This window comes from Mobula hypostoma, chromosome 10 (assembly GCF_963921235.1).
Source record: "Mobula hypostoma chromosome 10, sMobHyp1.1, whole genome shotgun sequence".
In the NCBI taxonomy this organism is placed as follows: Eukaryota; Metazoa; Chordata; class Chondrichthyes; order Myliobatiformes; family Myliobatidae; genus Mobula; species Mobula hypostoma.
The window spans coordinates 36,815,850-36,841,714 of NC_086106.1; the positions used below are offsets into that span (position 1 = coordinate 36,815,850).

At 42.0% G+C, this 25,865-nt stretch overlaps 1 protein-coding gene across 1 annotated transcript; it reads left to right on the forward strand.

Annotated features, from left to right (window-relative positions):
* The first annotated feature begins 1,849 nt into the window (after nt 1-1,849).
* On the forward strand, nt 1,850-24,807 carry LOC134352518 (probable G-protein coupled receptor 139). Its single transcript, XM_063059784.1, has 2 exons — nt 1,850-2,168; nt 23,894-24,807. The coding sequence occupies exons 1-2, from the start codon at nt 1,850-1,852 to the stop codon at nt 24,805-24,807; spliced, it is 1,233 nt and encodes a 410-aa protein (XP_062915854.1).
* Nucleotides 24,808-25,865: the final 1,058 nt, after the last annotated feature.

A 25,865-nucleotide genomic window follows, 5' to 3' on the forward strand; every position in this document is an offset into this window, starting at 1 on the left:
ACCCTTCTTTAATTTCAGAACCTTTGTTTCTGAATTAACTATGTCACTCTCCATCATAATGAAGAATTCCACCATATTATGGTTAGTCTTACCCAAGGGGCCTCTCACGACAAGATTGCTAATTAACCCTTCCTCATTGCTCAATACCCAGTCTAGAATGGCCTGCTCTCTAATCGTTCCTGGACATGTTGGTTCAAAAAACCATCCCGCATACATTCCAAGACATCCTCTTCCTCAGCACCCTTACCAATTTGGTTCACCCAATCTATATGTAGATTGAAGTCACCCATTATAACTGCTGTTCCTTTATTGCACGTATTTCTAATTTCCTGTTTAATGCGATCCCCAACCTCACTACTACTGTTAGGTGGCCTGTACATAACTCCCACCAGCGTTTTCTGCCCCTTAGTGTTATGCAGCTCTACCCATATCGATTCCACATCCTCCCGGCTAATATCTTTCCTTTCTATTGCGTTAATCTCCTCTCTAACCAGCAATACTACCCCACCTCCTTTTCTTTCATGTCTATCCCTCCTGAATATTGAATATTCTTGAATGTTGAGCTCCCATCCTTGGTCACCATGGAGCCATGTCTCTGTGATCCCAACTATATCATATTCATTAATAACAATCTGCACTTTTAATTCATCCACCTTGTTACGAATGCTCCTTGCATTGACACACAAAGCCTTCAGGCTTGCTTTTACAACACTCTTAGCCCTTATACAATTATGTTGAAAAGTGGCCCTTTTTGATTTTTGCCCTGGATTTGCCAGCCTGGCACTTCTACTTTTCACCTTACTACTTTTTGCTTCTACCTTTATTTTACACCCCTCTGTCTCTCTGCACTTGTTCCCATCCCCCTCTTGTGAACTAACCTCCCACTTAGTCTCTTGAATTTGATTGCCACCCCCCAACCATTCATGACATAACCTTATGTTTATTACTCGAGTGATGCAACTTAATTGTGTCGCTATGAGTTCGCAACCGTTATATAACTGGATCTTTGCATATCCCTGCGTCAGAGCTGTATGCTGAGCAGTGAGACGTCGTGCATCCTGGGAGGGCATGCGTGGGCAAACAAAGGGTGCGCTGTACGCAATTTTCTACCCTATTCTAGCCGCTGTCGGTGTTCCAGGTAAATAGTATGTTGCGCAGAGGATTTTATTCTGCTTCTGCACTCCTCTTTTGAATTTGGCAGAGACTCTGTGTGTGGTCTAGTCAACTGTTCCCTGATCTTAAAGCAATTGGCTACAGAAAGAACAAAAGCTTATCATGCTGTCAAATACATACTGTTTGCAAAGGACAATTAATAGGTAAATGGCTAAATATATATTTCTCCTTTTTGAACAGGTAACATAACGACTATTGTAATCCTGTCCCGTCGAAGATGCGGTCTTTCTAGATGCATAACTCGATACCTGGTGGGCATGGCAGTGACGGATCTCCTGGTTCTTATAATTGCGGCTATATTAAACCGGCTGAGTATCATTTACCCCGGTTTTCTTCCTCTCCACCACTCCGGTGTGTCGCATAAAAATAGCTCTAATCTACGCAGCCAGAGATAGTTCAGTTTGGTTAACGGTCGCGTTCACCTTCGATCGATTTGTAGCCATTTCTTGTCAGAAATGGAAAACAAAATATTGCACGGAAAGAGTAGCCGGTGTAGTTATAACAACACTCTGTGTTGTGGCCTGTATAAAGAACATTCCATGGTACTTTGTATTTGAGCCTTTATATATAATTGACGGCACCTCGTGGGTCTGTAATGTTAGATTAAGTTTTTATTCTGAACTGTTATGGTCAGTATTTGATTGGATTGACCCCTTGTGCTCCATTCCTCCTGATGATGTTGCTCAATGCGCTGACTGTCAGAAACATTCTAGTGGCGAACAGAGCCCGCCGGAGACTCCGGGTCCAGAACACTGGGGACAGGCAAAATGATCCGGAGATGGAGAGCCGAAGAAAGTCAATGGTATTGCTGTTCACCATCTCGGGCAGTTTTCTGATATTGTGGACACTGTATGTTGTACATTTCTTTTACGTGCGATTTACAGGCAATATTTACTTGACGGGTTCTAACCTCAACGACCTCTGGTTCATCCTTCAAGAAACGGGGAATATGTCGCAGCTTCCAAGCTGTTGCACCAACACTTGCATGTACGCGGGTACGCAAAGGAAGTTTAGAGAAGAATTCATAAATGGCTTCAAATATCCGCTGAATCAGATCATGAAGCTGGTGAGACTACTGTAATAGGCAAATCGTTTGTTTTTATTCGAGACCGTTTTCAATTCTCATCTAACCTTCCTTATTGGGCACACTTGCTCCTGTCTTACCCATATGTAATATCCCGTACTCGGGAAATTGGCGTTAGTTGACCGATCTGACCCCTGAAATCCATCCGCATGAAACTGATGAAGACACGGATTGTTTTTGAAAAATTGGTTACCTTCTCCAAGAGAGAGCGCAGCAAGTTCTGTGTCCACGGGGATGTTAAGGCGCACAGACGTGATTAAAACTGACTGAAAATGGAAAATACGCATGGGCTTTGATCATATATGCTAAACAAAGATATGGAGTTTAGTTGTAATATTTTGCACCAGAGTTAATGGATCAGCCATTCTGAACCCCAAAAAGAGAAAGAAAATATCATCGGTAGGGGTAGTGCCGTTTGGAATGCGTTTGCAAAAAGGGTTGTGGAGCCTCGGTCGCTGAGTGTATGAAGGACTCGGCGGTTAATAGACACAATTAATTCGGGATTTGTAGAAATAAAACTTATGGGGGTATCAGTCCTGGTGTATTGAACAGCACAACAGAAAATGAATGGTAAGTGATGTCCTGATACATCTATTTATTACATTCATATTCCCAATAGAAGCCAAGTAACAAAGAAGTTGTATGAAAATTATGTTCAATATTTAGCAATCACTCCTTGTTGTTTTAGATTGCAGGACCCACGGAAATCAGACATTTGCACATAAGGGTATGAGGAATCTGAAACATGCTGCGAGTTTGTGCCCCTTGCTCTACTTACCTCACTAATCCAGCACCCTACATCCACATTCCCCGCTTCCAAAATAAGTAGGTTGTAGTTACAATCAATAACAGATTCAAAAACTCGATAACTCAATCTAAAAGCTACCCTGGAGCAGACTGTGGAAGCGACCACATACCAGTCATTTGCAAATTGAAAATAAAGATGAGAAAATTAAAGAAACCGAAAAGATCAGAACCACTGGATTATCAACAACTACAAAACAACCTCATCTGAAAAAAGAATTCACAATCAAGATGAAAAAACCATTTTCAATTGCTGCAGGATGAAGGAAGCAAATCTTCCTGGGACATACTGAAGGAATCCATGGTTGTAGCTGCAGAAGAAACCATCCCACGAAAAGAACGGAAAAGTAAGAAGAAATGGATAACTGTAGCTGCAATAAAAACAGAAACCATCAGACTAAGAGACAGCGAAGAATACGAACAACTTGATAAGACAATAAAAAGAAAATGCAAAGAAGGTAAAGAGAGATGGCTAAATGAGAAATGCTCGGAGATAGAAATTCTACAAACCCATAACCCTGGAATAAAGTTGATGCACAATAAGATTATAGAACTAACGGGGAAATTACCTTGCTCAGCAAGTGGATGGATCAAGGCAAAAGATGGCAGCTTAATTATGAACAAAGAAGAAATCCTAAACAGATGGACAGAATATATAAAAGAACTTTTTGAAGACCAAAGAGGAGAAAAACCGAACATAAAGAAGAATCCGGAAGGACCTAGCATTCTAAAATCAGAAATTCGAGCAGCCATAAATAAAACAAAACATAACAGAGCAACTGGTCCAGACAACATCGCTGTTGAAATGATACTGGCCTTAGAAGATTTTGGAATAGAGAAAATAATAGAAATAGCAAATGAAATCTATGATCATGGGGAGATACCTGATGATTTAACTAAATCAGTGTTCATCACACTTCCAAAGAAAGAGGGAGCGACAGAACGTGAGTTACATCGTACAATAAGCCTCATGAGCCACGTGGCAAAAATTATTCTCAGAGTAATCATGATGAGAGCAAGACGCTGTCTAAAGCCAGAAATTACTAAAGAACAATGCGGCTTTATGGAAAACACTGGAACCGGAAATGCAATTTTCATGCCATGGATGATCTGTGAACGAGCCACCCAGGTACAAAAAGACATCTACCTATGTTTCATTGACTATACAAAAGCTTTTGACGCTGTCAGACAGCAAGATCTTCTGGAAATGCTACAAGATCTTGACATAGATGGGAAAGATACACCTTTCTTAAGAAACTTATACTGGGACCACACAGCATCCATTAGAATAGAAGGAGAAGTGAGTGGGTATGTGAATATCATGAGAGGAGTCAGGCAAGGTTGTGTCTTTTCACCAGACTTATTCAACCTGTATAGTGAAAATATCTTGAGAAGTATCAAAGACATCAAAGGATTCACAATTGGAGGCCATAATATAAATAAATCAGATATGCTGATGACATTGTACTAATAGCTGACTCAGAAACAAAACTACAAGAACTGCTCACTGTAGTGGCAGCAGAAAGTAATCGCAGAGACCTCTCAATCAACACCAAGAAGACAGAAAGCATGGTCATCTCCAAAAAGACAAACATCCCACAATGTGTGATCAAGATCGGAACTACAAACATCAAACATGTCAACAAATTCAAATATCTTGGCAGCCTAATAACAAGTAATGGCAGGTGCAACACAGATATCAAATACAGAATAGCAATGGCGAAAGAAGCTTTCCAAAAAATGAAGACCATATTAACAGACAGAAAGATGAGCACATACACTAAAAACAGAATACTGCAGTGCTACATTTATTCTATCCTGACTTATGGAAGTGAATGCTGGACCATTTCTCCAGCAATGGAAAAGAGACTAGAAGCAGCTGAATTATGGTTCTACAGGAGAATGTTAAAAATATCATGGACCACACACACATCAAATGAAGAAGTTCTCAGAAGAGCCCAAGCAGTTCGGTCACTCATGCCAACAATAAGAAAAAGACAACTCAGATTCCTAGGACACATCATGTGGAAAGATGAACTAGAAAAACTGATACTCTCTGGAAAGATTGAGGGGAGCAAATGCATAGCCAGGTGGCTACACATCGAGGAAATGGAAGTCATCCAAAAAACGAAGGATAGATCTATGTGGAAAACCATGGTCACCAAAGTCCGCATCGGATATGGTACCTAGACAGAGAGACAGTTACTTACGGCTAATTGTTAAGTTGGAAGGTGATACTGGGTTGTTTTATTCGGAAGTTGGGTTAAGGGGGCGAACAATGTTTTAATGGACTGTAGTTTATGATCTGACCAAACGGCAGAACACAATCGACAGATCATCGGCCAGTTATATTCTACATAATCTGAAAGTGAAACCGTTCCACAAAAACATTGCAAAAGTCCGCGAAAATGACGAGGCCTTCCTGCGTCATTATTAGAAAGAAATACTGCATTTTTTACAAGGTGAAACTACTGTCTGTCCGCTCTTTATTTCTTTTGTATCAAAAAACCTATCTGTTATCAACAACACACAAAAAAATGCTGAAGAAACTCAACAGGTCAGTCAGCATCTATGGAAACCAATGAACAGTCGAATTTTCGGGTAGACATCCCAAGAAGTTTAAATCTTTGAGAGCTTGGTCATAGCTGGAATCAACTCTTGTCTCAGTAAGGATCTGGACCGCACGACAATTTGTCTAATGCTACAATAGGTCTAGGGCAGCTCTCTGCGTGGACTTGGATCATCTGGACAATATGTCAGGGAGCTATTTATTGACTGTTGTTCAACGTTCAACACCATCATTCCTGGAGTCCTGATTGAAAAGCTACAGAACCTGGACCTTTGTACTTCCCTTGCAACTGGATCCTGGACTTCCTAACCGGAAGACCACAATCTGTGCGGATTGCAAGTAACATCACCACCTCGCTGATAGTCAACAGGGCGCTCCACAGGGATGTGCGCTTAGTCCACTGCTCTACTCTCTCTACACCCATGACTGTGTGACTAGGCATAGCTCACATGCCATCTATAAATTTGTTAATAATACAACCATTGTTGGCAGAATCTAAGATGGTGACGAGAGACCGTAAAGGAGAATGATATACCGACTATTTGAGTGGTATCAGAGCAACAACCTTGAGCTCAAAGTTAGTAAGACCAAATAGCTGACTGGACTTCAGGAAGGGTAAGACGAGGGAAAACGACCCAATCCTTAAAGAGGGATCAGAAGTGGCGAGAGAGAGCAATTTCAAGTTCCTGGTTGTCAGTAACTCTGGGGACCTAACCTGCTTTCAATATATTGATGCAGGCAAGACACCAGCTACTTCTCATAAAGAGTTTGAGGAGACTTGGTTTGTCATCTATATGACACGAAAACTTTTCCAGATGTACCGTGAAGAGCATTCTGACTGGCTGCATCACCGCGTGGTATCGGGAGGGGGTGCTACTGAAGAGGGTCGAAATAAGTTGCAGAAAGTCGTAAAATTAGTCTGCTCCCTTTTGGATACTCGCCTCCGCAGTGTCCAAGCCGTCTTCAAAGGGGGTTCATTAAGGACCCCCAACACCCAGGACAGGCCCTCTTCTGATAGTTACCGTCGGGGAGGAGGTACAGAATGCTGAAGACACACACTCAGCGATTCAGCAACAGTTTCTTCCCCTCTGCCATCCGATTTCTAAATGGACATGGAACTCATGAACACTACCTCACTACTTTTTTATTTATTTCTGTTTTTGCACTATATGATTGAATTTAACTACTGTATTTCATATACATATAAATATACTAACTGTAATTCAGGGTATTTTTTTACACTCCCTCCCAAACACTGAGCACTTCTACATGAAACGTTGACAAAGAAAAGCAGCATCCATCATCAAAAATCCTCACCACCCAGACCACGCACTTTTCTCGCTGCTGCCATCAGGTAGATGGTGCAGGTGCCTCAGAACTCGCAACATCCGGTTCAAGAACAGTTACTACCCAAGACCTTTGAACAAAAAGGGATAACTACACTCATTTAAGGGCTCTTTTATCTTGTTATTTCATGCTTGTTGTTCATTGTGAAATCCCGCCGTTTTCCTTAATTGCGTTAAATCTACGGAATAAGAACTCCGGTCCAGCCAAACCCATAAGAATGAGACGGCTCCCCCACCCCAAATCCAGGTTTGCGTGGATGCTGTGTAATTTGCTACCCTGTTACAACTCAGTGCCAAGAAATAACAGACTGCACACTGCATACGACTAAAGGAATTATATTTATGAATCTTAACTAAAAGGTTAGTAAAGAAAAGAAAGGGAAAATGCAAAAAGGGCCCATCGTATTTAAACAGTCAAATGTGCATAAGTTGGAGCTCAACTCTTCCCAAAATTCATATGCACCGATTCTCAGTCGAACTCGGCGCCTGGCTCCGTCAAATCACGCCCCTCCCCCGCCCCACCGGGTCGAATCCTACCACCGGTTCTCTCCAGCGTCTTCTCTCTTCATCGCCCGCCGAACCGAAAAATAACCCAAGACCAACCTTCGTGTCCCTCACAAAACTTCTCCCCCAATGTTCTCTCGAACCTTCTCCCAATTCCACCAGTCTAATTGGATGATACACAGTCCTCAGAGTCCCTGATCTTCAACAATAACGCACACGGGCTGAAAACAGAACAGAATGCTCTTACAGAACTGCTCAAACGAAATACCTACAACATAGCAGTAAAAATGTGAACCAAGCTGTTTATTTATTATCTGCATTTACACAGTTTGCTTACAGTTTACAGAGTCTGTTTACAGTTACTGTTCCATAGATTTGTTAAGTATCCCCGCAGATAAAGAATCTCAGGGTTGTATGTAGTGACATATATGTACTCTGAAAACAAATACTCTGATAACAAATTTAACTTTGAACTTTGATTTATCTTTGTCGTGCTAATATTGCGCAACTCTGTAATAAGTTATAAGATCATATTTTTTCTAAATTGTCGTCTTCCTTGTCAAGCCAACATGAATGTCTTCAACAATGTCCTAGTAACTCGAAAGCAATCCCCCAATTCTCAGCCTGTATCATTTTCTGCATTCAAAACTCGCTGAAACTTAAAACTTGCTTCCTCAGTATCTTCTTACCATCTCTACTTCGAAATTTTCGCTGTTAATCTCACTGGGTTAAATTACTATACTAAAACCGCCATATAAAAAGAACACCGCCATTGCTTTCTTACCTCGAATAATGTGTAAGCAACTGTTCAGTTTATACAGCGTCACTGTCTCACTTTAGTCAGGGAAGTGCATTTTAGCCACAATATACGACAAAATAGCTCTAATCCTGTTTGATACAACCGTTAATGCATAAAAACTAGAGAGTTTTTTGCTGATTGGTCTCTGCTACAGATTCTGTTGGAAGTTTCAAAAAAATGTATCTTTAAATGTTTATTTATTAAATAGCGATAGAGCGCGGAGTAGGCTCTACTGTTCCGTCGAGCCACGTCGCCCCAGTAACCGCAGACAAAAGCGATAAAACCTAACCTAATCTCGGGACAATTTACAATGACCAATTAACCGACCTGGTAGGTCTTTAGATTGTGGGAGGAAACCAGAGGACCCGGAGAAAACTCACGCATTCCACGGGAAGGGCAGAATCCTTGCAGAACGACGCCGGCATTGAACTCCCACCTCAGGAACACCCGGAGCTGTACTGGCATGCTGGCCGGTATGCCACCGTGACGCACGGTCAGAGCCCTCAATCCTGTCTATTGGGCAGAACTCGTAATTTCCGCATTCCAACAAAACGTGCTTCTAGTTTATTTTTGCTGTAGGTCCCGCTGAACATGGTGGTTACATTGAACGGTAGAGAATAGGACGGGCTCTTCAGCGCACCAGGTTGTGCCGAACCGATTAAACTCATGACGGCCAATTAAACGAATCACTGCTGTCTGCAAATGGCCCATATCCCTGCATTTTTGGATACTCCTGAACCTATCTAAGTGCGGCTTGAAAGCCTTTGTCATATACACCTCCACTGCTACATCATCCTGAACATTCCAGGCACCTCAGCTCTCAACCCAAATGCATGAACTCTAATATTATACTTATGGGCTCTGGGAAGATACCGGCGGTCTACGCTGCCTATGCCTCTTGGAAATTTGTGACCTTCTATCAGGCCCCCTCAGACTCTGGCGCTCGAGAGAAAACGACTAGGTACTTCATCCAGCCTCTCATAGCTCATGCGCGGAATGTATCCAGGGTCCGGATAAATCGCTTCTGGACCCGCTCTAATCCCTCTACAAAATACCTATAACGGGGAGACCAGAAATGAATGCAATATCACAAATGCGGTCAAACCAGAATTTTATAAAGCTGCAACATAACCTTTGACTCTTGAACTCTATGCCCCGACAAGAAGCGAGCAAACATGTCATACATGTTCTCGAATTGCGCAGCGACTTTTATGGAGCGATGGACTTGGACATCTTTGTACGTAAATGCTCTTTTAGGGGACCTACCACTAACTATGTGCTTTCCCTTCGCATTTAATCTCCCACAGTGCAACATCTCACACATGCCCCGGTTGAACGTCATTTGGCATTTCTTCTCCTACATCACCCGCTGATATATATCCCACTGCGTTCTTTGGCAGCCTTCCATACTACCCAAACCCTCCGCCAATATTTGTCAAAGTTGCTGGTGAACGCAGCGGGCCAGGTGCGTTCACCAGCAACTTTGATTGGTGTTGCTTGAATTTCCAGCATCCGCAGAATTCCTCGTGTTTGCGCCAATATTTGTGTCATCTGCAGACTTACTAACCCAGCCATCCAGGTTCGCATAATGTATATAGCAATGGTTCCAGTGATCACTGGTCACGGATCTTCAGCTAGAATAGGGCGTGTCAAATGAGTCCTCCGGGAGCTCGACTGTGTCCAGGGAGGACACAAAGATTTTTTATCAAGCATCCAATAATCTTATCTCCTGTCTCTCAATGACCCGAGGTGAAAAGTTCCTGTTATCTTATCATCAAGTTTTTAATACAAGAATTTACTTGTTTTAGTTAAATGGAAACGTACTGTAGGATGGGGGTGGATGGGCGTTGTGAATTAAGATTTCCGATTTTGCCTAACTCCACAAGGTAAATAAAATAAAGCATATTAGCATGAGAATTATTCAATGACATTTGTTTCGTTTCAGCTATCTCTCCATCTGGAATTCATATTTTTCAAGAACTGTTGTGTTAAGTCACACGATGCTCTCATGTGTATTGAATTTAATGCCCATCAGATATAAATAATAGTAACCAATTTATGTTAAAGTGGTTTATTTTAAGCAAGTAATCATGACGTTGTAAATCAGAGTCAGTGATGTCATACAAACTGGTGTCCTGCAGTTGCATTCTCAGAAGACCATCGATCTGTTGTTATACAAGATATTATTGAACAACCTTTGGTGTAGGTTAGGGAGTTTTGCATTGTGCAGCAGAAAGACAATTTTCAGATAGGGTACTGAGGCCCGAGGAGTTCTTCAGGCATTGATAATGGGCATCTAAATGTTCAGAACTTCTTTCACTGACTTTGACTAGTGTTGAAACAAGTATTCTACTCGTACGAAGGTGTATGGTAGTGAAAGTTGCATGGAGAATGCGAAAGGCTTTCAGGGGCTGGAGACAGGCAGAGAGAAGAAGCAAGGACGGGACTTGGACTAGTCGACAAGTATGTGAAAATATCTTCTTTCATGAAAGCCGAGAGACGTTGTAAAGAAAAATCTAGAAGCTTGGTTAATACGTGTATTCAGCACAGAACCACAGTGCCACAGGGAGATGCAGCAGATCGCCCATGCTGACGGTGATATCGAACTGAGGCAGTGACATTTGCATAGGTGGCGACCATAATGGCAGTCGAAACGAATCCCATCTGTTTCACGTGATCTACAGTCCTTCATTTCCTACCGGTTTTGTTGCCGAAGGGTCTCGGCCCGAAACGTCGACTGTGCATTTTTCTATAGATGCTGCCCAACCTGCTGAGATCCTCCAGCATTTTATGTGTGTTTCTTGGATTTCCTGCATCTGCAGATTTTCACTTGATTGTGAGAAGATGTTTCTCTCTTTTCAACTGGAAATTATCTATGCCTGCAATTTGCCACGGAAAGTCTGACAATTCTGTGGGACAGAAAGGTTCAGCGTGATTTTTGTGCAGTTTCTTCATGCTTCACACCGCTTTATATAACCTTCCAGCTGTGGGCTTGGCCCAGGCCACCACATGTATTCTCTTGCTCTTAGGCACATTTTTCGATGCCTTGATATCCCTTGAGTATTTGACTGATGATGTTTGGCGTAAATAGAAGCAAGAATGACGAGCCTGGAGCATTTTAGCAGCAAACCATCAAGAATGGTAAGAGTGTCTCCTACAAGACAGTGTGGTCTTAGTTCGGAAACTCCCTTTTGGAACAGCTGTCTCCCTGCATTATCCAATTTTGTTAAATCACCATTTGGGAACTAGAGCACCAGTCAGTAGGCCAGTTCCCTCTGGTTATGTCAAACACCTCCATTCTCTCAACTTTAGCTTTGACTTTATCCACAGCAAGGGCTGTGATCAGAGAGTAGGGTGTTACTTCCGGCCTCAGCTAGATAAGGTACACTTCTTTCAGTACCCTCAGACTTGTGAACAACCCTGGGTACTTCTCCTGCCACTGAACATTGTTTACCGACTCCAACCTTGCAGTGAGGTTCAGCTTCTCGATGGCGTGTCGGCCCAGTAACGGTGAGAAGAGATTCTGATCAACATAGACATCCCCTTTTAAGTGTTTCTCAGTTTTACGGATGGAAGTAGTCAATATGTCTTTCACTCTGAGCTTATGTTTCCCGGACCCGTGAGCACTTTGATAAGGTTTCTTCGCTAGTTTTGTGAACAGATATTTGGGAATGGCTGTGACAGCTGTCCCAGTGTCCATTCTGGACGATGCTGCCTCAATTTTCAAATGAACCATAATGAACCAGCCTTATCTATTTGAATCAGGGCCTCAAAGGAAATTTCTCTCATCGTCTGAATCGTGGTCTTCTTTGACCTCCTGAAGAACTGTTTTTGAGTGACACTGGCTTTTATAATGGCCAACTATTGCATTTGTGGCATTTTACTTCTTTTGCTCGACAGAGCTCTTTGACGTGGAGTGGACATCTTGACATGCCGCATCTCCTGCAGTTGGACATTTTACCTGCTCTTTGTTTCACTTGTCTGTTTTGCTTGAGCTGAACTCTACTATCACCTCTTCTTGTCGTCTTTCTGACTTCACATTGTTTGTATCCTTTTTTGTGCAGCTTCTGTCTTTACCTCAGCATCAATTCCATGCCTAATTTCTGCCTGTTGCTGACGAAGCTTCTCACTCTGCCTGACCATAGAACATAGAACATAGAATAGTACAGCACAGTACAGGACCTTCAGCCCACAATATTGTGCCGACCCTCAAACGCTGCCTCCCATATAAGCCCCCACCTTAAATTCCTCCATACAGCTGTCTAGTAGTCCCTTAAACTTCACCAGTGTATCTGCCTCCACCACTGACTCAGGCAGTGCATTCCACGCACCAACCACTCTCTGAGTAAAAGACCTTTCTCTAATATCCCCCTTGAACTTTCCACCCCTTACCTTAAAGCCATGTCCTCTTGTATTGAGCAGTGGTGCCCTGGGGTAGAGGTGCTGGCTATCCACTCTATCTATTCCTCTTATTATCTTGTACACCTCTATCATGTCTCCTCTCATCCTCCTTCTGTCCATCATATTGCATACTTGCTAACCCAGGCAGCATCCTGGTAAATCTCCTCTGTACCCTTTCCAATGCTTCCACATCCTTCCTATAGTGAGGTGACCAGAAATGGACACAGTATTTCAAGTGTGGCCTAACCAGAGTTTTATAGAGCTGCATCATTACAACGCGACTCTTAAACCCTATCCCTCAACTTATGAAAGCTTTCTTAACTACCCTATCCACCTGTGAGGCAACTTTCAGGGATCTGTGGACATGCACCCCGAGATCCCTCTGCTCCTCCACACTACCAAGTATCCTGCCATTTACTTTGTACTCTGCCTTGGAGTTTGTCCTTCCAAAGTGTACCATCTCACACTTCTCTGGGTTGAACTCCATCTGCCACTTCTCAGCCCACTTCTGCATCCTATCAATGTCTCTCTGCAATCTTTGACAATCCTCTACACTATCTACAACACCACCAACCTTTGTGTCGTCTGCAAACTTGCCAACCCACCCTTCAACCCCAACATCCAGGTCAGTAATAAAAATCACGAAAAGTAGAGGTCCCAGAACAGATCCTTGTGGGACACCACTAGTCACAATCCTCCAATCTGAATGTACTCCCTCCACCACCACCCTCTGCAGGCAAGCCAATTCTGAATCCACCTGGCCAAACTTCCCTGGATCCCATGCCTTCTAACTTTCTGAATAAGCCTACCGTGTGGAACCTTGTCAAATGCCTTACTAAAATCCATATAGATCACATCCACTGCACTACCCTCATCTATATGCCTGGTCACCTCCTCAAAGAACTCTATCAGACTTGTTAGACACGATCTGCCCTTCACAAAGCCATGCTGACTGTCCCTGATCAGACCATGATTCTCTAAATGCCTATAGATCCTATCTCTAAGAATCTTTTCCAACAGCTTTCCCACCACAGACGTAAGGCTCACTGGTCTATAATTACCCGGACTATCCCTACTACCTTTTTTGAACAAGGGGACAACATTCGCCTCCCTCCAATCCTCCAGTACCATTCCCGTGGACAACGAGGACATAAAGATCCTAGCCAGAGGCTCAGCAATCTCTTCTCTTACCTCATGGAGCAGCCTGGGGAATATTCCATCAGGCCCCGGGGACTTATCCGTCCTAACTCCAACACCTCCTCTCCCTTAATATCAACATGCTCCAGAACATCAGCCTCACTCACGTTGTCCTCACCGTCATCAAGTTCCCTCTCATTGGTGAATACCGAAAAGAAGTATTCATTGAGGACCTCGCTCACTTCCACAGCCTCCAGGCACATCTTCCCACCTTTATCTCTAATCGGTCCTACCTTCACTCCTGTCATCCTTTTTTTTCTTCACATAATTTAAGAATGCCTTGGGGTTTTCCTTTACCCTACTCGCCAAGGCCCTCTCATGCCCCCTTCTTGCTCTTCTCAGCCCCTTCTTAAGCTCCTTTCTTGCTTCCCTATATTCCTCAATAGCCCATCTGATCCTTGCTTCCTAAACCTCATGTATGCTGCCTTCTTCCACCTGACTAGATTTTCCGCCTCACTTGTCACCCTTCACCCTACTATTCTTTATCTTCCTCACTGGGACAAATTTATCCCTCACATCCTGCAAGAGATCTCTAAACATCGACCACATGTCCGTAGTACATTTCCCTGCAAAAATTTCATCCCAATTCACACCCGCAAGATCTAGCCTTATAGCCTCATAATTTGCCTTTCCCCAATTAAAAATGTTCTTGTCCTCTCTGATTCTATCTTTTTCCATGATAATATTCCATAGTAATAGCTTTCTCTAATGTGACATTTGCCTGTAACTGAAGTCTCTCTGACAATTTGGGGTCTTGTAGTCCGACAGCAATTCTGTCTCTAATGAGCACATCTCTCAGATATCCATATGCACAGTTGGCTGACAAGGCAATGGTATGATGAAGTTATTTACACTTTCCTCTGGCTCCTGTATTCAGGAGTTGAACTTTGCCCTCTCATACATTACATTTCGCTTTCCTGTGAAATACTCTTTGAATTTGTCATTGTTTTGTATTCTTTTTTTTTCTGAGCACCTGGCAGTCCTAATCCACCCATGGTCTCATCTACTTTGTAACCCATACAGTATATCAGTGTGCTTACTTGATGCTGTTCTGAAGCCTGGGTGGAATTCCTTGCTACCCTAAATCTCGCAAAGCGTCTGAACCATCTCTCAAGGTACGTCGGTTTAAACAAATCAATGTCTGGGGGGTGTTATTAGGTAAGTAGATGTAGGTACTTCAGGTATTTCCTCTTTATTTTCTATTTTATTTATTTGGACTACAAAAACCTTCTTTACTTCCTGAGAGTTTGACTGAATTCTCTGCTCTGTCCGTGTCTCTGTGCACTTCCCCGAGTTTGTGACTCACAAATTATTACAATGTATCCACTGTGGGTGCAGATCGTAGGCATTGCCTGGCAACCCTGGTCAGCTGTCCCAGTACATACTGTAAGCAACTAGCAGCTTAGGTTGATTAGTCTTGGATATTTTTCATAGATATGTACGAACAAGAACAGTCTTACTGTAAATTCTTTCTTGCTGCGGATCTCTTTTGGTCTGTAGCCCGAAATCATCAACGATCAGCCGTTTCTGACATTATGTTGTGTTCGATATTGAAGGAGAATGCAGAGATCATTGTTTCGTACCCTGTAACTGGGTTGCCAAACCAGCAGAAATAGACCACTTAGTTGGAGTCTGGTTTAATAGAGACTAATAAAGTTTTATTAAAGAAATAAGTAACACAGTACTTTAATCGTAAGGATATAAATGCAACAGCTCAGCAATGATAAAACACACATGTACACAGAACTAGGGTAATAGGAATCAACCAAGCTCTATCGCAGTCTAGGGGTAAAATGATCAGTCTCAAGCGACGCAGAGTTCAGTTCAGCTTAGTACAGTTCGCAGTAATCGCTGTTGTGCCGTTGGAGAGAGAGAGAGAATGAAAATTTTGATTCAAACAGACCTTTGATGTTCTTCACAGTTAGCTTTCGGGCGAACCCTTTTATGTCTTCTGTGGTCACCGACTGTGATCCCTCCGTTCCGGATATGACCGTTCTTCCGCAGTGAACCCGGCACCCAGGCAAGGGCAGACACACACACCAGGTTCCCACCGATCGTACCCTTTTCACCCTGTCAGTCTATGGTCGGTTCCCTCGAACCAGACCTCCAAACTCTCACAAACTTGTGGGGGCACACCACTCTTCCAGGGTCTCGTTATCTCGTGATCTCGTGGTGTGTGATGTGCCTTAGCGAACCTGTTGTTTTTATCCCCCTGCTGGGGTATTGCCTGTCTATCAAACTTCAAACAGTTCAGGTTCAAAGCAACCAGTCTGTCAATATTCTGAAATGTGTTTCTTTCTCGTTAATCTCTCTCTTCTCTCTTATTAGCATTTTGAATGTTTCTCCATTGTCTCCCTTACCTCTCTCATCAGCATCAATCTTCTGATAACTTGCTTTGTTGTCACATCATAAACGAGCACGGCAGCATGCAGGCTATTCAATTGAACTTTGTCGCTTGTACCAATGTGAATTCCTCCTATGAGGGAGCAGCTAACCGAGTAGCATAGGATTAACCCATCAACTGCCACAACAGTTGCTATTGTATCTGCTTCAGTCACCATGAGGCACCCACCACCCACCAAAAGTCTTACCTCATAAATTTCCTCTAAATGTTCCCCAGGTACCCCCCCCCCCACACACACACACACACACACAGAGTCACACACACTCACACACACTTAAAGCAACGTCGTCCAATGTTGGACATTTCCACCCTGGAAAAAGACCCAACTATGACCCAACTATGTTTTATGTTCTTCTGTGTAATCTCCCTTTAGCCTCTGATGCAATATAAGTCTGTTCAACGTTCAATAGTAAAACCTCACCAGTCTGGACATCACACTGGAAAAACTATCCTGCAGCCTCTCTGAAACCTTCAAATCCTCCCTGTACTGGTGGCGTTGTACGCACACGAGTCAATTGTGGTGTGGCCTATGGAGGTTTTATACAACAATAATATTAATTCAACACACATCAAAGTTGCTGGTGAACGCAGCAGGCCAGGCAGCATCTCTAGGAAGAGGTACAGTCCACGTTTCAGGCCGAGACACTTCGTCAGGACTAACTGAAGGAAGAGTTACTAACTGGCCTGCTGCGTTCACCAGCAGCTTTGATGTGTGTTGCTTGAATTTCCAGCATCTGCAGTATTCCTGTTGTTTGCGAATAATATTAATTCCTAACTTTTATACTCAACGTCCCAATTAATGGAAACAAACATGTGATACCTATTAATTGCCCTGGTTACTTATTTCCACTTTCGCAGAGCAATGGATTTCCACCCCAAAATATGTGCTTTGATGTTTCTGACTATCCTACCAATTGCTGCATAATTTCAATTTACATTTAGCCTCCAAAATGCAACACCTCACACTAATCCAGCAGCCATTTTCACCCAAGTGGTCACTATCGTGTTGGATCCTTTAACAACCTTCCTCACCATTCACAGCTCTATTAAACTTCGGGGCATCTGCAAATATATAAATCAGTCCACCTACATTTTCATTGAAATCATTTATATATCAGAAACAACAGGATTGATTCTTACTGAACACATAGATCTAGTCAGAATGACACACCTCAGACATTGCATTTTGTTTCTTTGGCCAAAGGAATTTTAAACCAAATCTATCGTGTCTCCTGTCACTCTGTGCCATAATTTTGTGGATAAGCCTGCTCTGAGAGACATTGTTAAAAGCTCTATTAGAGTGCTCATACACATCATCCACTGCCTGGCCTTCATCATTCACGTTAGAAGTATGATGAAGATCAAGAGCTTCTCCCAATCTACTCTCCCCAGCTCCTCCACAACTCTATTGTGGCTGGCATTTCCTAATTCTGCAGATCGATCCAAGTTCCTTTTACATCTTTATCCGTGACTCTCAGAAAACTTAATCCATTGAAATCTGATTTTCTGTCAAGTACGGGTTTCCTAATACAAGATCAACTATGGGCCCTTCTGTGGTTCAATTATCCAAAACCTTGTCAAAAATCCTATCTGGATGCAAGTGATGAAGACTGCCCCATCTAAGCATCTGTACCTATTGAATCATAGTCAATGCTGAGGAAATGAAAGCCAGTTTTCAAATCCCCTGTTATTTTTACATCTCTGTAGAGTAGAGCCAGTGGATTGCCAGAGCCTTTTTCCCAGGGCTGAAATGGCTAACACGATGGGGGGGGGCATAGTTTTAAGCTGCTTGGAAGTAGGTGCAGGGGGGATGTCAGAGTTAAGTTTTTCACACCAAGAATGGTGGGTGCATGGAATGCACTGCCAGCGAAGGTGGCAGAGGCGGATACAATAAAGTCTTTTAAGAGACTCTGAGATAGCTAGAAGGAGCTTAGAAAAATGGAGGGCTATGTGGTAAGGAAATTCTAGAGTAGGTTACATGGTTGGCACAACATTGTGGGCGAAGGGCCTGTAATGTGCTGTAGATTTTAATGTTTCAATTCGTTTCTTCAACATCTGTTGATTATTGGAGGTCTGGATTAAAGGCCCATTGTAATTGCTATTTGTTATTCTTGAGCTCTACCCATATTGTCTCACTCGATGAACCCATCAGAATATTCTCCTTAGCTAAGGTGAGACTTTCTGACTCATCAGGGTGCAGATCCCCCACCTCTTTTACATCACTTTCTATCATATCACAGAAGTGGGGAGAGGTGGAATTTGTGACTAGAGTCTAAATCCGTTTGCAGCAGATGGAAGCTTTGAAGGATATAAGCTATTTTCTTACTGCAATGTGACTGATGACTTAAGACTCGTAAGAGCCTTCTACTCTTTCTTCATGTGTTTATATATGTTTTATTTTAGCTTCCAGCAGAAGCATAACATATGGACATCTAGCCAGTTACTTTGGAAAGAGATGTTCACATGAATAGAACTATACTGGAACCCTCCCCGCACAAAACAATTCAGAAACTGAATGGTAAAATCTGAAACAAAATAAACCAACAATATAATATACTGCAAACAATCGTACGATAGACAGCAGTCATCCAACGAGACGTGGAGTTAACGTTACATGTCGAAGACCCAAACAATGTTAGTATTAATTTCAGATTCCGAGAATATATATAGAATACATGTTTTTAATTTCCCACAAAACTCCAACTCAGTGCCCAAGGTACATAAAATCCTTCTTACCCTTTTCCATACCCCAGTCCCGACTTTCTGCCAAAATATAGTGAACCCTGTGAAGAAAAAGATTATGAATCTTTCGTCCGTTTGTTAATTCGTGTCCATTTCGTGCTTTTGCCTAGGACGGAAAATAATTTTGCAGAACTCATTTAACGTTCTTTAGTGAAATTTTGACTTGCTCCCGTCACGAAGAGCTAATTAATCTAAGAAGCCTTGCCCCTCAAACCCCGCCCTATTACCAAATATTTGAACAAATACATTCTTGCAGGACAAATAAAGTTTCTGTGTTCGATTTCCAGCCTCGATCCATTTTATTCCTTCTGGCTTTGTTCCCTGGATACCGTCTGTCTCAAGTAATTAAAACCCGTCGTGGAGCCATCGAGATATACAACTCAGAAACATGTTACCGGTACTTGGCCCATAATCGTCTAATCATTTCTCATTCATCTACCTGTCCAACTGTCTTTTAAAAGTTACCTGCCTCGAACATTTCTTCTGGTAGCTCATTCTAAACAGACACCACCCTGTCTGTAAAACAATGTCTCTCAAGTGCCCACTAACTTTCTCTCCTCTCCTCCCACCCTCCCCCCCCCCACCCCACCCCCACCCCCCGCGACCTTAAATCGTTCAGTTGCCAGGAGGACGAGGCTCCCAGTAATGTGCAATGGGAACGTGCAGATGCCAGCAGAAAATCAGCTTCAAAAGCTTAGCAGGCAGAATAGGGTGGCAAATACACATGCGGAACATATAAAGCTAAATTGCATATATTTAAAATTAAGGAGGCTTACTAGTTATGTAGGTAACTCAATATTTTTATGAACAAGTGGACTACGACATTGTTTCCATCACTGATGTATAACTGAAGGGTATTTCACAGGGATCTGTCCAGGACCCTGTTCTGGATGAGGAAGTGGAACAGTGGGTTAGTAAGTTTGCAATTGACACAAAGGTTGGTGGTGTTGTGGAAAGTGTAGAAGGTTGTCGTAGGTTGGGCGGAGAAGTGGCAGAAGGAGTTCAATCCGGGAAAATTCTGAAGGGATACATTTTGGAGGATGAACTTGTGTACAAAGTTAATGGAGGAATTCTTGAAAGTCTGGAGGAACAGAGGGTTCTTGGACTCCAAGTTCACAAAGCCCTCAAAGCTGCTATGTAGGGTGAATGGGCAGTTAAGAATGCGTATGGTATGCTGATCTTCATTAGGTGAAGAACCTGAATTCAGGAGAGCCATGAAGTAATGTTGCAACTCTATAAAACTCTGGTTAAGCCACGCTTGGAGTCATTCCTGCTCACCTCACTATAGAAAATGTGTGAAAGCTTTAGAGAGAGAGAGTGCAGAGCAGATTTAGCAGGATGTTGTCTGCATTAGATAACACGTCTTAAGAGGAAGCATTGAGTGAGCTTGGGTTTTCCCCTTCCAAGTGACGGAGGATGAGAGGCGACTGACTGAGGTACATTATAAGAGCATAGAGAGCAGAGCCAGAACATTTTTCCCAGGGCGGCTATGGTCAATACCAGAGGACATCCGTTAATGCAGACAGGAGGAATGTATAGGGGAGGTGTCAGAGGTAGGTTTGCCACCACACAGAGAATGGTGATACCTGGAACACACTGACCGGGATGGTGGTGCAAGCTGATACAAAAGGGACATTTAAAATTATGCACAATGATGCAACAAAAATGAGTGTCACAACGTCTTAAGCAGGTCTCTAACCCGATAGTTAAATATGCTTTGCGCATTTGGTTTCAATTCAGAAAATTTTTTGATCTTAATCAATTCGGGTTAGCGATTCCTATTTTAGGTAACATATTTTTTCCTCCCTCTTTTACGGATCGCGCTTTTCAAACTTGGAAGACTAAGGGTATTTTACGGTTTTTGGATTTATTTTTAGATGGTTCCCTTATGTCTTTTGAACAATTATCTAATAAATATAACTTATCAAGAATACATTTTTTTAGATATTTACAAGTTAGAAATTTCCTAAGTACTATACTTTCTTCCTTTCCAATGCTTCCTCCTACATATATTTTAGATTCGATAATTAACCTTAATCCATGTCAGAAAGGTGCATCGGCTATGATTTATAATATTATTATGAAACTTAGGAAAGCTCCATTTGATAAGATTAGGGTAGATTGGGAACAGGAATTGGGGCTTACCATTTCTGTGGATGATTGGGGGCAGATTTTACAATTAGTTTATACTTCCTCTATTTGTGCTAAACATTCCCTAATTCAATTTAAAGTGGTTCATAGAGCACATATGTCCAAAGATAAGTTAGCGGGTTTTTACTCGCATATTAATCCTTTCTGTGATAGATGTTCGGGGCAGATAGCCTCTTTAACTCATATGTTTTGGTCTTGCCCTACTTTGGAAACTTTTTGGAGAGATATTTTCAATATTATTTCTAAGGTATTAAATATAGATATCTCTCCTCACCCTATTACTGCTATCTTTGGACTACCTAAAATTTCTAGTAATCTTTCCCCTTCAGCCCGTAGAATGATTGCATTTCTTACTTTAATGGCGAAAAGATGTATTTTACAACATTGGAAAGAGCTTAATGCTCCAACTACCTTTTTTTGGTTTTCTCAGACGATTTTATGTTTGAATTTGGAGAAAATTAGAAGTAACCTTTATGATTCTTCATTTAAATTTGAACAGATTTGGGGACCCTTTATTCGATATTTTCATTTAATGTAATATTTACCCTTCTTGTTTTTTTTTCACTGTTTTTAATGGAGGTCGGGATTGAGGACGTGATTTTAAGTTTAACTCTGTTTGGTTTCAAGTTAGCCCATTGCTTTGCCTTGCTTTTAGTTAGCTGCACGGTGGGTTTTTTTTGGGGTTTTTTTTTCTTTTTTTTTCCATTGATATATATAAAATTTAGTATACTATTATGTTATCTTGGTTTCTTATGTTTAAATTACATTGTTTGTAGTATTTTTTTTGGTATTGATATCTTTTGGAATTTTATTATACTTTAACATTGTATTAATGTTTATATGGCTTACCTTTTTTGTATACTTACTCAATAAAAAGATTTAAAAAGAAAAAAAAAAGAAAAATGAGTGTCACGGACTGTATAGCAGGGAAGGGTTAGATTAACCGTGACGTAAGTTTATATTGGTCGGCACAACGTAATGGGCAGAAGGGCCGTACTGTGCTGCATGTTCTATGTTGGGGCTAATAGGGGAGGGGGAGACAGGGAAAGAATGGGGCCCGTTAGGGACCACACCGGCAAGCTCTGCCTGGAGCAGAAGGCATTGGTGAGGTCGTAATTGAATGCTATTCGTCGGTATTCACTTCGTGGTTGGAAACCTCGGCCAAAGGAAAAAAGAAGATAGATGTATGTGGAAGAACGGAAACATACAGTAAAATGTGTTAACAACTAACACAGTCCGGTGATTGTGCTGGGGCAGCCCGCATGGTGAAAGGAGAGGTGAAATTCTGATCCCTATGAATAAGGGGTACTCAGTATCTTAGTGGGCATAAAGATCGGTAAATCCCTTTGACTGGGGTTAAGGGGAAATATTCTTCTGGTTTTAACTGAAGTTTTCAAATCCTCACTGCCACAGTGAAGTGCCAGGTGACTGGAGGACGGCAAGTGTGGCCCGCCTTTTCAAAAAGGGCATGAGAGAATATCCTGGCAATTTCTATTCCAGGCATAACATCAGTAGTAGGGAAGTTATCAGTGAAAAAAAAATTCTGAGCTACAGGTTAATTCTTTAGAAAGGCAGGGAGCGAAGAGTATATATTGTTGAAATACAGCTGTTTCCAATTATTCTGTAAAGGAGAGAATCCAATTAAACATGTGATCTTATCTTTAATTAGAAAGCAATATGAAATCAACATATGTGTGGTGTAGCGAAAACAGAAAAATGAGGAAATTAACTTGTTTGTTTAATGACCATAACTAACATCTGTGATGACGTGACAGTCTGTTTGTTTCTCGTTGATGCGACTTAATAGCTGCGCTGCGCGCTTCCAATAATTATATAAAGGGATTTTTACTATATCGCGGCGTCAGAGAGTTGCATGCTGACCAATAAGACACGTGGGGTGTTAGGAGATCATGCATGGGCAGGTAACGGGCTTAGCCTATGCGATATTCTACCCTACGTTGGCAGTTTTAGGTATTCCAGGTAAATGATGCTTTGCACAGAAAATGTATGTCTGTGCCTGTACCCCTCATTTGGATCTTATTCTCGGTGTGCTCGTTCCACAGTGTACTCACTCTGCGCTATTACTGTTGTCCATGCGGTTTGTTAAACTTGCGTTTTATTCTTCAAATCTATTTTTACAGTCTGGTGCCGTATTTCATCTGAAGAGTATGAGGTCGGAATGTTTCATTATATAAGCTGGTTATTTACATGGACATATGTTGGTATGGCGTTGCTAGAGTGAATAACATCCTTTCATGCATGGTACTTCTAATTTTCCAGATCTTAGAAATTCAGGTTCCGATGTGCATTTGCTCAGCTTATTTCAGAGCGAATAATCACGGCAAGATATTAGTCTTCAGCATTTGGGTATCTATCGAGAAGAACTCAGTCTTCCTCTGTGAGGTTTGAGTTTCGAATATGGGTTATCTTCATGGAAATCTGGTGCATAAACATTGCAAACTGAGTTTTTGAACCCTCAAACAAGGTTTACATGGATCTGAGTTCCATTCTAACCCATCTTTCATTCAATACTTCAGATCAGCGGGTTATCAGCACTACACTCCTCAGGAGAGCGAACAAAGAAACATTCATCTCTAGCTAATCGCATTCTCCCGACCTACATATGGATCAAATGGTTAAGATGCTGTCAAATATATACTTGTGTGCACGATTTGATTAATAGCAAAAATAACTAAAATACTCATTTCTATTTAAACAGGTAACCTAACGACAATTGTGATCCTGTCCCGGGGAAGATGCGGTCTGTCCAGATGCATTACTCGGTATTTGATGGGTATGGCAGTGACGGATCTCTTGGTTCTTATCACGGCGGTTATATTAAACCGGCTGAGTATCATTTATTTTCCTATTTTCTTCCTCTCCACCACTCCGGTGTGTAGCCTAAAAATAGCTCTAATCTACGCAGCCAGAGATAGCTCAGTTTGGTTAACCGTCGCTTTCACCATCGATCGCTTTGTAGCGATTTGCTGCCAGAACTGGAAAACAAAATATTGCACGGAGAGAATGGCACGTATGGTTATCGCAGCCGTCTGTGCTGTGAGCTGTGTGAAAAACATACCATGGTACTTTGTTTATGAACCTTTATATATAATTGACGGTGACCCGTGGTTCTGCAACATTAAATTAAGCTTTTATTCTGAACTATTCTGGGCAGCTTTTGATTGGATTGACCGCATTTTAAACCCCTGTGCCCCATTCCTCGTGATGTTGTTACTCAATGCATTGACTGTCAGAAACATTCTCGTGGCGAACAGAGCCCGCCGGAGACTCCGGGTCCAGAATACTGGAGACAGGCAAAACGATCCGGAGATGGAGAGCCGAAGAAAGTCAATCGTTTTACTCTTCACCATCTCTGGAAGTTTTCTGGTATTGTGGACGATGTATGTTATAAATTTCCTATATGTGCGCTTCACAGACAATAATTACTCGACGGGTTCCAACTTCAACGACCCCTGGTTCATTCTTCAAGAGGCGGGAAATATGTCGCAGCTTCTGAGCTGTTGCACTAACACTTGTATTTATGCCGGTACTCAGACAAAGTTCAGAGAAGAATTTATCAATGGTCTAAAATATCCTCTGAATTTGATCAGGAATTTCGGGAGATCAGGATAATGGATCTGCTGTTTGTTATCTTCAAAATCAGCTTTGCTTTCTCATCCTCCTTTCTCGCTTATTGTCGACACTTGCTATAGTCTGCATGTTTTTTTTTGATTAATCTTCTTTCCAGAGGGAACAGGCGTTCACTTACAGAGACACTACACATTTTAAAAAAGAAGCCAAGTAATTAATAGCTTTCAAAACGTCTATTTGGTTTTCCGCGAATTTGTTATTCTGCTAGTATGAAGCTTTAGATTCATGGCCGGTATTTTTAATCACCTGTGCTCTGTTCCTACAGTTGCGCTGTCCAATAATATCACCAGTGGGGCAGTGGGAGTCTCCGAATATGACCAAAAGGGCAGCGGGAGGCTCCAGGTTCACATTGATTGTGAATAGCACAATTGTCCATAAAATTCACTATTCTCCTTGCAAAATTGAGAAATCTTTTTTGCGCTAGTGGTGGAGGAATGCAATTCTGCTTGGCCGTCTGTGATCAGTGAGTGTTCCGTAGCTATCTGAGGTTGGATATGGGATATTTGCTGTTTTTAACATATATAAACGACTTGGACAAAAATGTAAGTAAATAATAAATATGTACACGGCAAAAAAAAAACAGGTTGGCGGAATTCTGGATTGCGAGACCAGTTGTGGAAGGATAGAGCAGGACATAGCTTCAAGGAAAGTCAGACAGGTACTTGGCAGGTGGGATTCAATCCGGATAATCGTGAGGTATTGCACTTTCGTAGATGCAACATAAGGGGAAAGTATACGAAAATAAAATATTGATGCTCAGAGGGGCCTTGGACTGGGTTGACATCCCCCTGAATGAGGAAATAGAAATGAATGAACTAGTAAAGAAGGCATATGGCACATTGCATACTTGCTGTCACCAGTCAGGTTACTGAGTAAAATTTGGGGTTTTCCGGTTGCTCGATTACAGAAAATGTGAGCCTTTAGAGAGGGTGCAGAAGAGGTTTCCCAGGATGCTCCCGGGATTAGGGACGATTCGCTAGAAGGAGAGATAAATTGTTTTCTAGGAGCTTCGGAGGCTGAGGGCGATCAGATAGAAGTAT

What these genes read in the sequence shown, in the direction of transcription:
- LOC134352518 (XM_063059784.1), top strand. Translation starts at nt 1,850, where the DNA reads ATGTTGCTCAATGCGCTGACTGTCAGAAACATTCTAGTGGCGAACAGA. An exon ending in CAACACTTGCATGTACGCGG is followed by an intron (nt 2,169 to 23,893) that starts GTACGCAAAGGA and finishes CTATTTAAACAG; the next exon opens with GTAACCTAACGACAATTGTG.